This window comes from Stenella coeruleoalba (assembly GCF_951394435.1).
Source record: "Stenella coeruleoalba genome assembly, chromosome: 19".
In the NCBI taxonomy this organism is placed as follows: Eukaryota; Metazoa; Chordata; class Mammalia; order Artiodactyla; family Delphinidae; genus Stenella; species Stenella coeruleoalba.
Window position 1 is genome coordinate 3,066,711 of NC_137165.1, and position 13,834 is coordinate 3,080,544.

At 43.3% G+C, this 13,834-nt stretch overlaps 1 protein-coding gene across 2 annotated transcripts in view; it reads left to right on the forward strand.

Moving 5' to 3' along the window:
- The window catches only part of PIGL (phosphatidylinositol glycan anchor biosynthesis class L), a 54,199-nt gene extending 46,903 nt beyond the window's left edge, over positions 1 to 7,296 (forward strand). The window contains exons 5-6 of one of the 2 annotated variants that reach the window (XM_079904406.1): positions 69 to 202; positions 2,583 to 7,296. In XM_079904406.1, the coding sequence (XP_079760532.1) occupies positions 69 to 202; positions 2,583 to 2,830 (382 nt within the window). In that variant the 3' untranslated portion in view covers positions 2,831 to 7,296. The remainder of the gene's footprint in view (positions 1 to 68; positions 203 to 2,582) is intronic. The other variant, XM_079904405.1, reaches the window with a different exon arrangement.
- Positions 7,297 to 13,834: the final 6,538 nt, after the last annotated feature.

Consider the following 13,834-nt stretch of genomic DNA (forward strand, 5'->3'; position numbering starts at 1 on the left):
GGAGCAAGGGGTGGGCACCCAGGAAGATCTGCCTGAGGCAGCAAGTCTCCGCTCTGCCCGCCCCCCAGGGTGCTCAGTGCTCACGCTTCAGTCTGTGAACCTGCTGCGCAAGTACCTGTCGCTGCTGGACCTGCCCTGCTCCCTGCTGTGTGCCCGCGATGCCCTCTTCGTGCTCAGTCGCCGAGAGGCGGCCCAGGCCCAGGTGAGGACCGCCCCGCCACCCCTGCGCTCCCCCCCAGGTCTGCGCCCCGTCCCTGGCTCTTCAAAGCCCCTCACCGAGGCCTTCCACAGCAGTTCTGTCCCCAGAGCTGGCCCGCAGCCAGACCCTGGGAGCCGCAGACCAGGGACTTGCACATTTTCTTCTGATTATAGAAATAATATGTGCTGGAAAAAAGGCAATTAACAATACAGGCTCAGTGTAGAAAATCTGGAAATACAGAAAAGAAGAAACCCCACTGCCTGCAAGCCCACCCCTCAGGGGTAGCCACTCTTGACAGTATATACGCCCTCCATAAAGAGTATTCATGCACAGGCATTTAGAGCGGGGGACACAGAGCCTGCTTATTGGAAACCTACTTTAGCAACATCACGACCATTTTCTCCAGGGTTATTAGGTGTTCACATTGTAATGTCTGCCTGTGTTCCATGGCATGGGCGCACCATAAAATAGGTCACACACCCCTTACGGCTGGACATCTCGATTTACCGGTTTTTCCCTGCTACACGTGGACCAGTGCTCCCAGCTTGAGCCAAGAGGAACTCAGACCTGCCAGGAGCCTCTGTAAAGAGCCACTGGGGCTGACCACGGGTTGCCGGCTGAGGAGTCAGGCCTGGCGAGGCCCTCCTGGTGAAGACTCTTGGTGGTCGGTGGGGCAGGTGGTCTGAGAGGCTGCTGAGGAGTTCTAGCCTTGACCCTTTCCATTTCTGCTATCCAAGTGGAAAGGTTCAAAGGCTAGAACCCATGTTGAGCCGTTAAATGACATAGGTGTGTAAATGGCTATCATTTTCTGGGAAGCAACAGTAGTAAATATCAGAAGTCTTCCCAGAAGTTGTACTTACCTTCTGAAGTTCTTAATACGTTAAGTAGACACAAGCGGGTTGCAGAGCAATATATCAATAAATCTATACTTTCTCTGACCCACTAATTTTTATTTCCAGAATTTTATCCTAAAGAAATAAAGTTGTGTCCAGAGACTGATGTACAAGAATGTTCACTAGTATAATTTATGAGGCCCAAAAAAGGAGCTAAGATTATTTAGCAGGTGAATGATATGGTACTATATAATCAGAAAAATCATAGTTTTGAAACACACGTAGTGAAAATGTTCCAAAAGTAGGGAGGAAATAGAAACAATTTTGATATTTTGCAGTATTCCTTTGAAATTTTTGAACGAAAAGTAATAGGAAGAAAAGCTTGTAAAAAGCCAAACTGGCCATAAATATATAATTACTGTAAGCGCCCATCTTATTGAGTGGGTGCTGCAGCCACTGAAAGACGAGGGAATCTACAAAATTGGCCACCTGGGCAGCAGGATGTGGGAAGCCCCTGTGACTCGGAATCTCTCACAAGTAGACAAGTGTGTTTGGACCACAGAGTTCCTATCTTCCCTCAACGTTTTTCTAAAATGAGCCTTTTATTCTCACTATGGTCTTCAAAACTGAAACATTATTCTGTGAGTTCACACATCCATTTTGTTTCTGAAAGTCATTTTTATTTAAAAATTTTAGTTGTACTTCCTGTTGAAACCATGCTATGTAATATTTTGCCTGAATATGGTGATAATTCTCTTTATCAGCTTAAAGCTTGCAGGCATCACAGGGGTGTTTACATCCCTAAGCCACGGATGTTCCAATAGTGAATATAAAATGAGTTTTTTACGTAGAGGTTTGCAATGATGTTAGCTTAGATTATAAGCATTAATTATGGTACTTAGAGAAAAACAGGAACCATTTATATAGGTTACATCTAGTTAAATCAGTTGTTATGATCTATTCTGTTTAAAGACTGAGCTACACTGGATCTGAATAACAGGATAACGTTTCCCCCACTGCATGGCAGGGAGAGCCAGTACATATGGGTACTATTCCTTTTCTTCTTCTTCTAAGAGTGACTGTAATTACCCAGCTTGTCTAATCCATAGGCGTCTGGGCACAAAACAGCCCTATACGAGTTATATATGCAGGGTAGTGGAGCCAGGGATTAAGAATGTAGGCTCCACAGTCAACCAGATGGCTCTGGGTTCGATCTCAGCTTTACTCCCTACTTGCTATTTGAGACTGATGAATCAGTTTCCTCATCTGTTAAAAAAAAAAAAAAAAAGCAATAATAATAGTCCTTTACTCACAGGGTTGTTAAACTGAGGTAGTGCTCGGCTGCATCAGCATCCTCTGCTGTTATCCCATCGGGTATCAGGAGACGGGAGGGGGAGTCCAATCCAGAGGGGTTCGAAGGGCACAGCAGAAGCCAGATCAGGCCATAGCTTGCAGTATGTGGGTGGGAGGAGGCCTGAAGGAGAGGAAGCAGAGTGAAAACAACCAGCCACCGGCGCCAGCACTCACGACCGGTCCTCTGATTCTTCCAGAGAGCCATGTCCTGCCACCGCAGCCAGCTGCTCTGGTTCCGCCACCTCTACGTGCTCTTCTCCCGGTACATGAGAATCAACTCTCTGCACTTCCTCTGAGCCAGGAAGGGCTCTCAGACCCAAGGAACAGAGAGAAAAATGGCCAGGGAGCCCAGGGTGTGTCTGGAGCAGCTCATCTCCCTGAGACAAGGAGATCCCAGCATAAGACTGAGTCCCGGCCCCTCTCCTCCAAGCTGCCCGGCCTCTAAGGAAAGGGAGGCCCTGCAGGCCACCGGGCTGTCCAGAATTGAGCTTCTTCCTGTGGGGAGCAAATCCACAACCACCGGAACACACACCACCCGAGGACAACAGCCACCCTGCCGGCTTCTCAAGCTCTTGTGCAAGACAGTTTACATAAAGCACAATGTATGTCAACCCCCAACACAGACACGCAATTGTCGTAAATGAACGTAAAGTGCTCTGAAATCCCTTCTTAAATGCAATGTATTTTTACGTTGTTTCCAAAGCAGCCTCATCAGACATAAACACACACAAAAGAATGGTCTAGGGCTTCCTTGGTGGTGCAGTGGTTAGGAATCCGCCTGCCAATGCAGGGGACGCAGGTTCGAGCCCTGGTCCGGGAAGATCCCACATGCCGCGGAGCAACTAAGTCCGTGCGCCATACCTACTGAGCCTGTGCTCTGGAGCCCATGCGTCTAGAGCCCGTGCTCCACAACAAGAGAAGCCACCGCAATGAGAAGCCCACGCAGCGCAGCAAAAAGTGGCCCCCGCTCGCCTCAACTAGAGAAAAGCCCAGTGCAGCAACAAAGACCCAGTGCAGACAAATTAATTAATTAAATAAATTAATTAATTTAAAAAAAGAAGAATGCTCTATACTGAATTAGTTCAACCATAATTCCTTGGATTTATCTTCGTGGCCTACATATCAGATTTGAATCTAGGGAAGACATGTCCGTTTAACGGCATACAATCAAATATCTCACTATCAGTCTTTTGGGAGAAGCAGGAAATAGGAAGAGAGATCTGGAGCTTAACACTCAGGAACCTATGTCCTAAAATGGTGCTACAAATAAAAGGGCAGCAAGGGGTCTGGCTTGGAAGCTATTCCGAGTCCAGCTGGTGGTCCAGGAAGTGGCCCAAAGAGGGGAAGCTCCAATTCAGAAAGAGAGAAGACAAACATGCCGTTACTGGGAACAGAATGGATAAGACAGCCACAAAAATGGAAGAGACTGGGAAAACTATAGGAGTCCTGCACAGTCCAGGACAACAAAACTGAAAATCGAAAGGAAATGGATGACTTCCGAGTACATGTTGGACCACCGCCAGACCCTACCATAATGTCACAGATAGGGTCCAAACACTTCAATCCCATAAAATGCAGGGTTGCATCACTGCAAGATGAGTGACAACCAGTTTTTTTAATCTTCCCAGGACTCAGCATCAAGCTAGTGCACCCAAGACCTGAAGGAGGTCAGCGTTCCTGGGCAGGTGGCTGTCCTGATTTCTTGGCCGCGTCTAGGAGTGAGGGAGGGACACCTGTGCAGCAAGATGCTCGCGACCAAAGGCATGGCAGCAGTGGGGAGAGGCAGAGGAGCCAGGCTCTGCAAGGGGCTGGACCCCCAATGGACTGAGGCTGGCGTGGTGGCTGTCTCCGTCCACTGGAGAGCTGCACACTGCTGCTTTTGTTGAGCCCTTGCAAAGTAAAAAACGCTCTCCTTAAACTGAGAGAGTCCCATCTGGGGGTCGCCTCCAAACCCCCTTCCACACCCACACCCCCAGTACAGCTTTGGCCACCCACATTTGAGAATAGCAACTAGGGAACAAGAACTGGATTATATCCAATGGTGGGCACCTTATTAATGGGACTTTACATGAATACAATTGACTTAAAAAGTGAAAGGGAACAGACCCAATAACCACAGAAGAAATTAGAAAGGTAATTATAACAGATTTTTTAAAGATTCCTAGTCTAGATGGTTTTGCAGCTATCTAAAAATAATTCCAATATTATTTAGAGCATAAAATAGAAAAGTACTCCAATTCACAGACAAGATAACAAAACATGAAATAGCACCAAAAAAACCCCTGACAATTTTATTTGTGAATATAGATGCAAAAGTATAAAAGAAAATATTAGCAAACTGAATCCAGCAGTGCATCAAAAGAATTACGACTCCATGACCAAGCAGGGTATTATTCCAGAGTGTAAGAATGGTTCCACTTTGGGGAATCCATCAACATAATTCATTACATCAACAAATTAAGAAGAAAAACCATATTCTACGCACAGGCGCCGAAAGATAACAAAATTCAGTCACTATGCCTAATAACAACCTTCAAGAAAAATAGGAAAAAAGAATAGAGTAAATATAATACAGACTGTTTACCAAAATCTAGCACCTAAAACCAAGTGGACAAGGTAGAAAGGTAAGCTGCCACCGTCGTGATTATCAAGGTTGCTCTGAAGGGTGAAGCTGACGAAGTAGGACAGAACAAGAAAATAACTGATATAAGTATTAGAAGAGACAGCTGTGTTTAGAAACCCAAGAGATGTCCATAAAATCTACTAAATGAGGGAATCTGGTAAGGCAGCTGGATAATAGGTATCTTTACAAAAATCAATAGACTGTCTTTAATTGGCAATAATGTGACAGAAATGAAAACGGGGGAAAAAATCCCATTCTCATCAACTTCAAGAACTATAAAATACCTAGGAATAAGCTCAACATAAAAGATATAAGATCTGTCTAAATTTTTTTTTTTTTTTGCGGTACGCGGGCCTCTCACTGTTGCGGCCTCTCCCGTTGCGGAGCACAGGCTCTGGACGCGCAGGCTCAGCGGCCATGGCTCACGGGCCCAGCCGCTCCACGGCATGTGGGATCCTCCCAGACTGAGGCACGAACCCGGGTCCCCTGCATCGGCAGGCGGACTCTCAACCACTGCGCCACCAGGGAAGCCCCGATCTGTATAATTTTATAATCACTATTAAAATTCCAGCTATGTTTTTTGCAGAAACTGACAAATTGATCCTAAAACAATATGGAATTGCAAGAGCCTCAGAAGCCAAACCATCTTAAAAAAAGAACCAAGTTGTAAGACTCACATGCCCCAATTTTAAAAGCTACTACAAAGACCTAAATTTAAGAGCTAAAACTAGAACTCTTAGAAGAAAACACAAATGTTAATCTTTGTGACCTTGGATTAGGCAACAGTTTCCTAAATATGATACCAACAGCACAAGCAACAAAAGAAAAAATAGAAACCTTTGTACATCAAAAGACACTATCAAGAAAGTGAAATGGAGGCTTCCCTGGTGGCACAGTGGTTAAGAGTCCGTCTGCCAATGCAGGAGACACGGGTTTGAGCCCTGGTCCGGGAAGATCCCACGTGCCACGGAGCAACTAAGCCTGTGTGCCACAACTACTGAGCCGGGACTCTAGAGAGCCTGCGAGCCACAACTACTGAGCCTGCGCGCCTAGAGCCTGAGCTCCGCAACAAGAGAAGACACCGCAATGAGAAGCCTGCTCACAGCAACGAAGAGTAGCCCCCGCTCACTGCAACTAGAGAAAGCCCACGCACAGCAATGAAGACCCAACGCAGCCAAAAATAAATAAATAAAATAAATAAATAAATTTTTTTTAAAAAGTGAAATGGGAAAAAGTATTGGCAAATCAAATATCTGATAAGGACCTAGTATCCAGAATATATAAACAACTCAACAACAAAAAGACAACCTAATTAAAAGATGGGCAAAAGACCTGAATATACATTTATCCAAGATTTTCAAACGGCCAATGAGCACAAGAACATCGTTAGTCATTAGGAAATGTCTATCAAAACCACAATGAGGGGACTTCCCTGTTGGTCCAGTGGTACAGAATCTGCCTTCCAATGCAGGGGACACGGGTTTGATCCCTGGTTGGGGAACTAAGATCCCACATGTGGCGGGGCAACTAAGCCTGCGTGCCACAACTAGAGAAGAGAAAAGCCGCACGCCACAAATAGAGAGAAGCCCGCGCGCCACAACAAGAGATCCCGCGAGCCACAACTAAGACCCGGCACAGCCAAAAAACAAAAACAGAACAAAACAAAAAAATGCAATGAGATACTATTTCACACCCAGTAGAAAGGCAGTGATTAAAACAAACTAACACAGACAATAACAAGTGTTGGTGAGCATATGGAGAAATGGAACCCTCGAACATGACTGGTGGGAATGTAAAACGGTGCAGCTGCCGTGGAGAACAGTTTCGCTCTTCCTCAGTCACTTAAAGATTTACCATCAGACCCAGCAATTCCACTCCTAGGTATACACTCAAGAAAACTGAAAACGTGTCCGTACAAAAACTTGTGCACGAGTGTTCGTAGCAGCATTATCCATAACAGCCCAAAAGTGGAAACAACCCAAATGTCCATCAACTGATGCAAAGATAAATACGGCATTTTGTGTATATTATTCAGCCATAAAAAGAAATGAAGTGTTTGACACATGCTATAGCGAGGATGAACTCTGAAAAACATCATGCTCAGTAAAATAAGCTAGGCACAAAAGGCCATCTACTGTACAAATCCACTTAGATAAAATGTCCAGGACGGGCAAATCCACAGAGACAGAAAGTAGATTGGTGTTCTCCAGGGGGTGGGGAAAAGGAGTGATTGCTGAGGAGTGCGGGGATCCTTTTGGGGACGTGCAGTGTTCTGTATTTGGCAGTGGTGAAGGCTGGACAGACTTGGGAATAGATAAAAATCGCTGAATTCTACACATTAAAAGCGTACATTTTATGGTGCGTGAATTCTATCTCAATTCAAGAAATAATACTGCATTAAAATGTTCTAGCTTACTCTAAGGATACGCACATGATAAAGCTGGCATCGCTCTCTGAGCCTGACGATACTCACCTAACCTGCTAGCCTAGTAAATCCTGCAGAGTACAAATCTTATTTGTACGTTAACCCAGTTTTAGTGCTTACTGCTTTTCTTTTAAATATAGTTTTTAAAAGTTAAAAAAAAATTTAATGCAGGACATAAAACAAGACCTGAATAAATGGAGAACTGTACCACGTTCCCTGATAGAGAGATTTAATATAAAATCCTTACAAAGTTAATAACTAAACTGAAAAGCACCAAATATATATGGTATGTACAAGTTCCAATTTCTAAACGTATATATTTACATGTTATATTCATCAATTCCCATTCTTACAAAGTTAACATATAAATTTAATGTAGTTGCAGTCAGAAACTCAATAGATTATCTCTGGACTTGGATAAAATTATTTTTGAAAATATATTAGAAGAGGAGATGTCCAAGAACAGCCAAACTATACATATTAAAAACAATGCAGATATGGGACCTGCCTTTCTATACATTAAAACTTATAAACCCATGGCAACCAAAACAGTATGATACAAGCAAAGGAGTACACAGATGTTGGACAGAAGAGAAAATCCAGAAACAGATCCATATTATATGAGAGCTACTGTACAGTACAGGGGGCATTTTAACTCAGTGGAGAAACATTGAATAAATTGTTTCAGGATGGCTGGTCAGGCATTTGTAAGAAAACAAAGACTCCATACTTTATACCAAGTACAGAAACACACTGTACATGCATTACAGATTTATACATAAAAATCAAAACAATTAAAATATTGTTTAAGAAACTTGGGAGACTCTAAATGCATATATACCTTGGAATGGGGCAGCCCTTACAAAGCCAGGCTGGAAACTCACAAAAGGAGTAAAGGAAAAAAACAGATATCTCACAGGTTTCTGAAGTTAACAGGTATCACAGATGTGTTAATAGCCCAAATATATAAAGATTGATAAGAAAACATCCCAAAAGGAAAATGGATTAAGGATGGAAAATTCATGAAAGAGGAAATCTAAATGGCCATTAAACAGGAAAAACTATTCAACCTCGGTAGTGGCTACAATTTAAGGCAAAGATGAAAATCTATTTTTCACTGAAGGTGGTGATTGGATTAAAGTAGGAGTTTTCCAGGGCAGAGGACATGAATAGGTCTGCCCCCTCTCTCCCTCTCGTTCTCTCTCTCTCTCTCTCACAAACACACACACACGAAATAAATGTGAAAAAAATCCCACTACTAACTAAAGGAACACAGATTATATGAAAATGCCATTTTCACTTATCTAATTTGCAAAGATGTCTATCAATAGTAACGCCCAGTGTTCTGTAGGTGAGGGAATGGACACATATATGCTGCTGGGGCAAACAGAAGATGGTGGAATCTTCTGGAAATCAGTAGGTCAGAAATCTTTAAAATGTACATATCCCTGGACTCCACGTGCACTTATCCTTGGGAAGTAGAAACTCGTACAGAGATGCACAGACAGTTATTTGATGTGCAGCACTGATCAGAGGGAGAACAGAATCAAGCGGCTACAGCAATGATCTCCCGACTTCTGAGTTTTCAATAATGTATACATTCTAAGTGCACATTATAAAACATACGGAAAAAAAAAATTTAATGGATAAATAGGAGTTCTAACGTTTTCTTCCCACCCATAATGGACCCTCTTGAGCACTTCCTGGAGGGAGCACACCGTACGCTGGAGACCACCCGACCAGCCTATCGTGTAAAGTCAGTGAATCCTGAGAAAAGTGAGCCAGTCAAACTGTGTGGAGGGACGGACAGAACAGGACATTTATGCTCTTGGGCCCACAAGAGGTCGGGCAGCAGAAACATGGTTCTGGTTTGATCAGAGTGTTAAGGTCTTGGTCAAGTTTGAATCCTATAGGTACCCCTGCCAGGGGCTCCCATCCCTCGTGGACAGTATTACCAGGAAAATCTACACGAAGTGTAGTCAACTTCAGTAATTAAAGGCTGGACAACACGGGGTCTGACCCAGTGCCCCTGGGGGAAGGTCTTGAGGAGTTTGAGAGCAGTGAGGTCTTCAAGGGAAAGGATCCCAGTGACCTACAGGGTTCATCAGAGTCTATGAGCGCGGAATTGCTGAAGGTCGTTCCTCCCACCGACCTAGGTCTACTCCATATGAATGATCACGGTGGCAGCCTTGCTGCCTGAAAGGAAGCCACCAGGAACAGCAGAAACGTGCTCTCCCGGAAGCCATCTGCCAGCCTGGGCCCCGAGCAACGGCTGTGTCCCAGCGCCAGGGCTGCTCTCCCCGCCCGAGGGGAGCAACAGAGGGCGAGCTAGGGGTCCACAGACCGTCCCCGAGCACCTCCTCAGTCACAAAAGCAGCACCGGTCCGTGACCCGGGCCTTAAAGGGGTGAGGGTTGATTTCAGGAAAGAAAGAATCCTGGGGGAATCCCAGAGCTTGGATTTCCACCCACCACAGCTAGTTGAACTTGTCTTTTGGAAGTTCCTGCCATGTTTAGGACTGTTGCCTTCCTTTATGAATGCAGAAGATGTACAACAAAGCTGTAACACAGATGCCTTCAGATTCCTCCACGGGGCATGCGTGGGACTGTCACGTGAGAGGCAGCTTCCTGGCCGCGACCAAAAGGAAGCGACAGGTGCCAGGCTGCTACCGGCAGCATCTAATGTTCCAAGGCACAGTCTTAGCCAGAGCTCCTTCTAGCCAGCATCACACACTTGCCTTCTCTGAGCCCCAAGCATGTGGGAAAATACCAACATCTAAGATGACAGACAGCTCAGGAGGCTGAAGCCGGGAGTCTCCTGCCGGGGGCCCGCCCGGTGCCCTCACTGCCGAGGGGTGTTTCCAGGAGGCTGGCTTAGAAAGTCACCAGAAGCTCAACAAGTAGCCAGGTAAAATGTAACACACCAGAGACAACAGCATTCCTCCCCACCAGCAATAACCAACTGCAAAGTGGAGAAGAGATCCCGTTCACAAGGACGGCCCAAAACCATAAGACATCCAGGAATAAACCTAACACAGGATGCGCCATCTACACGGCTGCCACATGGAGAAGAGCAGGAAGCTTGACAGAGGAGCCGAGAGGAACAAAACCAACTGGTGAGATGTCACACTTCCCCAGAGGATAAAACTGAGTATTGTAAAGAAGCCTGTCCCCTCCCCCCCACAATTAATTTATAAACTCAGCACGCTCTCAATCGATATCCGAACAGGATTTTATATGGCACTCGATACACTAATTCTAAAATTCATCTGGAAGACAAAATAATCAAAAAAGAATAATCAGGAAGATTTATTCTATCAGGTTTCTTAAAGCACATCATTAAACTTTAGGGATTTAAAATGCTTTGGTAACTGTGGGACTATAGAAAAATAAATTTTTTAAAAAAAAGTAGTGTCCAGAAACAAACTCATCTAGAACATATATTTTAAATCAGTAAGGAATGGATGGATGAGTCAGTGGAAGGGCCAATGCAGTCAGTGGTTATCCATTTTGAGGGTGGGGAGCTGAACCCCAACCTCATACTACAGACAAAAATTAAAAATGAAAACCACTCAGAAAAAAAAAAATCCAGATTAAAGAGCTATATGTTAAAACAAAACCAAAAAGGCACCAAAAAACTATGAGAGCAGTAGAAGAAAATCTAGTTTATAAGCTCGATAGGAAGGTATTCCCAAACGAGATATAAATCACAAAAGCCAGGAAGCAGAAAAGTCAGAATGCCATAAAGGAAAAAAGAAAAGAAAAGACTGATAAATTTGAGCGCTTCAAAATCTAAAACCCGGGTGCTTCCCTGGTGGCGCAGTGGTTGAGAGTCCGCCTGCCGATGCAGGGGACGCGGGTTCATGCGCCGGTCCGGGAAGATCCCACATGCCGCGGAGCGGCTGGGCCCGTGAGCCATGGCCGCTGAGCCTGCGCGTCCGGAGCCTCTGCTCCGCAACGGGAGAGGCCACGGCAGTAAGAGGCCCACGTACTGCAAAAAAAAAAAAAAAAAAAAAAAAAAACACAAAATCTAAAACCCGAATAAACAGAGTTAGAACAGTGACAAACTGTAAAAGAATATTTGCAAAATTCATCACAGGATTTATATCCTGAACAAAGCACCAAAAATTAATTTTAAAAATAGTATCTGAAACACATTATTTACTAATATTTTTTAACATGTGGATGGAAAAAAAAATAGCCCCCCCCCCCAAAAAAAATGGGCAAAGGATGTGATCAAGGAACTTACAGGACAGGAAATAAAAATGGGTCCAAAAATATAAAAGATGCTCAAACTCATGGTAATCAGAAAAATGGAAACATAAAGAAATGAAACTGTTTCACCCAACAGATTGGTCACAAGTAAAAAGACTGATAACATCAGGTGTTGGTGAGGGCACTGCTATTCACAGGGTTGATGGACCTTTCAGGGTCTGGTATATACTTTCTGAGGGAAACTGATCATTTTTAATGTTTAAAATATGCATATCTTCAACCTAGCAATTCATCTTCTATAGCCTCAAATAATACACATGTACAAAGAGGCCTGTAAAAGGATGCTCACTGCCAACACTGATTGTAAAGCAGAAACTGGAAACCCTAATTTCCATTAAAAAAAAAAAAAGTTAAGTAGACTAGACCCATACTCTGCAAATCTATGTAATAGCCAATGATGAGGATTTGTATGTTGACATGAGATCAAGATGTTACCAAACAAAAATGCAAGTTGCAGAACAAAATGTACAGAATGCCATTTATGTTTTTAAAGAGACACAAAGGACTTCCCTGGTGGCGCAGTGGTTAAGAATCCACCTGCCCAAGAACATACAGTGGAGAAAAGACACGCTCTTCAATAAGTGGTGCTGGGAAAAACCGGACAGCTACATGTAAAGGAATGAAATTAGAACACTCCCTAACACCATACACAAAAATACACCCAAAATGGATTAAAGACCTAAATGTAAGGCCAGACACTATCAAACTCTTAGAGGAAAACATAGGCAGAACACTCTATGACATAAATCACAGCAAGATCCTTTTTGACCCACCTCCTAGAGAAATGGAAATAAAAACAAAAATAAACAAACGGGACCTAATGAAACTTCAAAGCTTTTGCACAGCAAAGCTGTGCAAAACAAGGTGAAAAGACAACCCTCAGAATGGGAGAAAATATTTGCAAAAGAAGCAACTGACAAAGGATTAATCTCCAAAATGTACAAGCAGCTCATGCAGCTCAATATCAAAAAAACAAACAACCCAATGGAAAAATGGGCAGAAGACCTAAACAGACATTCCTCCTAAGAAGACATACAGATGGCCAACGAGCACGTGAAAAGATGCTCAACATCACTAATTATTAGAGAAATGCAAATCAAAACTACAGTGAGGTATCACCTCATACCAGTTAGAATGGCCATCAGCAAAAAAATCTAGAAACAATAAATGCTGGAGAGGGTGTGGAGAAAAGGGAACCCTCTTGCACTGCTGGTGGGAATGTGAATTGGTACAGCCACTATGGAGAACAGTACGGAGATTCCTTAAAAAACTACAAATAGAACTACCATATGACCGAGCAATCCCACTCCTGGGCATATACCCTGAGAAAACCATAATTCAAAAAGACACATGCACCTCAATGTTCATTGCAGCACTATTTACAATAGCCAGGTCATGGAAGCAACCTAAATGCCCATCAACAAATGAATGGATAAAGAAGTTGTGGTACATATATACAATGGAACATTACTCAGCCATAAAAAGGAACGAAATTGAGCCATTTGTTGAGACGTGGACGGACCTAGAGACTGTCATACAGAGTGAAGTAAGTCAGAAAGAGAAAAACAAATATTGTATATTAACACATGTATGTGGAACCTAGAAAAACGGTACAGATGAGCTGGTTTGCAGGGCAGAAGTTGAGACACAGATGTAGAGAACAAACGTATGGACACCAAGGGTGGAAAACCGCGGTGGGGTGGGGATGGTGGTGTGCTGAATTGGGCAATTGGGATTGACATGTATACACTGATGTTTGTAAAACTGATGACTAATAACCTGCAGTATAAAAAAATAAACAAAACAACTAATACTAAACTTTCTTTGGGTTACTTGTATGGAAATACGTTAATATAAATGTTTCAGACATTACATGAAATTCCTAAAAATCTCATATGTTCTGGTATAATGTTATAAGTCATAATTCTAGTTATTACTTTAAAATGTATATCTCAGAAATAACTAAATTTCCTTGTCAATTGCATTATTATGAACTTTCATCAAATCTTTAACCGTGGTCATTTTTAAGTCTTTTGTCATTTACAGACAGTTCTGGGTGTACCCTGATGCTTTCGCAAATATGTTCCTATAAAAGGGTTTCATCTTCAAGGAATTCATGGAAAAGACT